Source organism: Bidens hawaiensis, unplaced genomic scaffold (assembly GCF_021521415.1).
Source record: "Bidens hawaiensis isolate Kalapana, Puna unplaced genomic scaffold, B.hawaiensis_p1.1 tig00079164_1, whole genome shotgun sequence".
Classification (NCBI taxonomy): Eukaryota; Viridiplantae; Streptophyta; class Magnoliopsida; order Asterales; family Asteraceae; genus Bidens; species Bidens hawaiensis.
The window spans coordinates 1-3268 of NW_027503544.1; the positions used below are offsets into that span (position 1 = coordinate 1).

The 3268-nt window shown below is 38.0% G+C and overlaps 1 protein-coding gene across 1 annotated transcript; it reads right to left on the reverse strand.

The window, feature by feature from the left end:
• Positions 1–397: 397 nt before the first annotated feature.
• LOC143607058 (10 kDa late embryogenesis abundant protein-like) lies at positions 398–1034 on the reverse strand (the record flags this gene model as incomplete). The annotated part of the gene is made up of 2 exons (XM_077082633.1): positions 887–1034; positions 398–517 (listed from the first exon to the last, which is right to left on the reverse strand). Coding segments are annotated over exons 1-2 (268 nt in total), but the record flags the coding sequence as incomplete, so codon positions are not given.
• Positions 1035–3268: the final 2234 nt, after the last annotated feature.

Consider the following 3268-nt stretch of genomic DNA (forward strand, 5'->3'; position numbering starts at 1 on the left):
AATGCAACTTCGTAACGTTGCTTGGTATATTTTTTATAAATAACGTTGCATTGTATATTTATGTAATGTTGCTTTGTATACATTTATGTTCCGGCTGATTATCTACTATCTAGGATGATTGCGTATCGATATTTCATCCGAGATCATCACACGGAGGAAAGACAATACAGGAACTAGCTAGTTTTATTATATTAACACATGCAAGTTACAGCCTACTAGTACTACTACATGCATATAGGAAACAAGATGGCCAAAAGCCCAAACTACCATCAAAAGTACATCAAACACCACCTAAACTACATTACAAACACAACATACATATATCTAAAACACCGGGAAACATAAAGAACCTAGTCGTACAAGCACGCACATGCATCATCGAGCATCGTTCATCAACCTTCCTCCTCCTCCTCATCCTGTTGACCAGTACCGGTGCTCCGACCACCCTTTTGCCCCATCTCCTTGTACCCTTCTGTTCCCAGCTGGTCTTTCCTTGTCTGTCCTCCCTTGCTTCGTCCTTCACCACAAACATAATATATACTTACTTAATTTCAAGAATAATTAAACTACTAAAAAAATAACACCACCATAAAATAATTCGTATTGCTCGTATTCTGACAAATAATTTCCTAGAACATAAATTTCAACAAATGAGACGAATTATTAACACACTCAAAAGAATAAAAATAATAATAATAAAATAAAAAATAAAAAAAATAGCTCTCATTTTGCAAGAGGACTGTAATAAAATACCAACATAGCCTTCTATTGGAATACTGTTGCTAACTCTCCAATAAAATTCCAACAATAACACATTTATTATTTCTGCTAAAATCCCGTTGTTAACATTATAAGTATAACTGTTTTGTGTTATCTATAATATTACCTTCAGCGAGGCGTTCCTGGGCCTCGAGGGTTTTGCCACGAGTACCACCAGGAACGACGGTTTCCCCTTGAGCTGCTCGTTTGTCAAGCTCCTTTTTCTCTTGTTCGGAGATTTGCTCCGACTTCTTGCTTGCTTGTTGTGATGCCATTTTAGTCAAGCTCACTCTTTCAAGATATCGGTTACAGATTATTTATGACACAACACGGTGTTATGATCGAACTGAGGGTGCTAACTTAGTGAGTGTATATGTAGTACATAAGTATGCATTGCTGGAGAGAGGAAAATAGCACGTGTCATCTGGACACACGTAATATGATGACGTGGTGGCAGGGGAGACGAAGTGGCTATCTGGACACACGTGTCATCACCTTAAGCTATTAGATTGTAACTATCTCAGATATTGCATTAATAGCGTGACAGTTTACCTTTTCTTTTTATCCGACCATAAGAGGTGGTATTGGCAGAAGATAAAGAAACGATGAAAACATTTCGGTGGATTTTTAATATACACAACTTATCGGAATTTATCTTGTAAGTCTTTTAACATTAACAAATCAGTTGTTAAAGAAAACTGTTGTATGAATATAAAAGCGCGGACATCACTTATAAATAAATTTATAAATATATAGCACGGTTGTCCGGTAAGCGACTCAAAACGCACAGTGATTTGTTCCAGGAGGATACGTTGATGCCTTGCTGTCTCTTTAGAGGTGTAGAAACCGTTAAACCCTAAACCGGTTAGGGTTGAAACCGAACGGCTTGGCTAACAAAAGTAAAATTAAATCGGTTTATGATTTGTTTTAGTTCGGGTTGAAATTGGTTTTTTGCCTGGGTTACATTGGTTTTCGACCAGTTCTTGGTCGATGTTGGCCGTTTTTGACCGGTTTTGGCCGATTTTGATTCGGTTAACCAGTTAGGAACCAGTTTCGTGGAGAGAACTACAAAACGGTTCCAAATCGGTTCGGTTTCAGTTTGATTTTATTAATCGTTTCTTTTGCCCACCTTTAGCAGTTTTCACTAGAATTGGCCATTATAGATGGGGTAGACAATCATTTAGCTATTTTCATTTAAACTTTTTTCCTTTCTTCCAAAAATTAGCGTAACTAGTTTTGCAACATTATTGAGTATCAAACCAACATAAACGTGTCTTATAACCCTTGGATATCCCAACACTTTCCTATATTCATGTCAACATATTCCATATATGAAGAACAATGTGATCCAATATCTAGTTTAGGTAGAATGGACATGTGAATTGTTGGAACCCGAGTTAAAATTGTTTCATAGACAATGATGATTCGATTATGCTCTAATAAGAATGGCCTAATATATTCATGTTTAGAGTAATGGACCTAATGGTATATGAATTACAAGTTTTTCTGTTCATCCTTAACTAGATGCTCCTCCATGAAAGATATTTGGACTTATCCCTATTGGGTATTGTCTTATAGTTTCTTCTCTTCTCCTTTGAGTCTTCAACTTTCAGCCTTTTATCCAGCGTACTTGGTCTGGATAGGGGGGGGGGGGGGGGGGGGGTTGCATGGTTGTCCTTGACTCCACCTTCCATTAAACATGGGCTTTATAGTTTAATATCATATTTTGCTTCTTTTAGATTTCAAACTCATATATGTTTAGTTTGTTGATAATCTTCTCTTGATGGACCCTTTGACTGGGCTCTTATCGGGCCGCCCTTTTTCTTATCTTGGAGGCCTAATTATGGAAGAACCTCATCAAGTCCCCCAGTCTATTATCATTATTATTTATGATAACGGTAATTTTCTAAATTAGTCTTGGTCCATCATTCACATCGTGGATAGGCCCATATCCTTTGCCGATTGGGCCAATCATCGACTTTGATGAGATCTTCTTTTGACATTGGCCCTATGCATGATATGATCGAAACAACCATTAAACCGTTCTAGTGGACAAACATGTAGTATTTCAAGTGATAAGATAAAATCTTAGTTGAGGCAGGCAATGTTTGATCTCTCGGGTCTTAACCCTAGATTTCTTATTTAGGCGCAACATTTTTGGAGTTGCTTTTGGCCTGACTCTCTTGATGGTTTAAATCTACTATGGTAGAAGCAAGAGGTCCCACCTCTACATAATAAGGGTGAGTGAGTCGTGGGACAAGATAAAAACCAAGTGTTTCTAAATTGAGCCCCATACAACACGCTTAGTCCTAGGGTTACCCCCACAACCCCCCCCCCCCCCCCCCCCAAGGGGTCCCTTACTCTAATTATTTGTGATTAAGACAAGGACTACTAGTCTAGCCCTTTTCATCATGACCCAATTCACCACGGCTAATGTATTTCTTTTTGGATGGTTTTGTATGGTGAGGCAGTAACTTGATAGAAAGTTCAACGATTATCCACAAGTTAG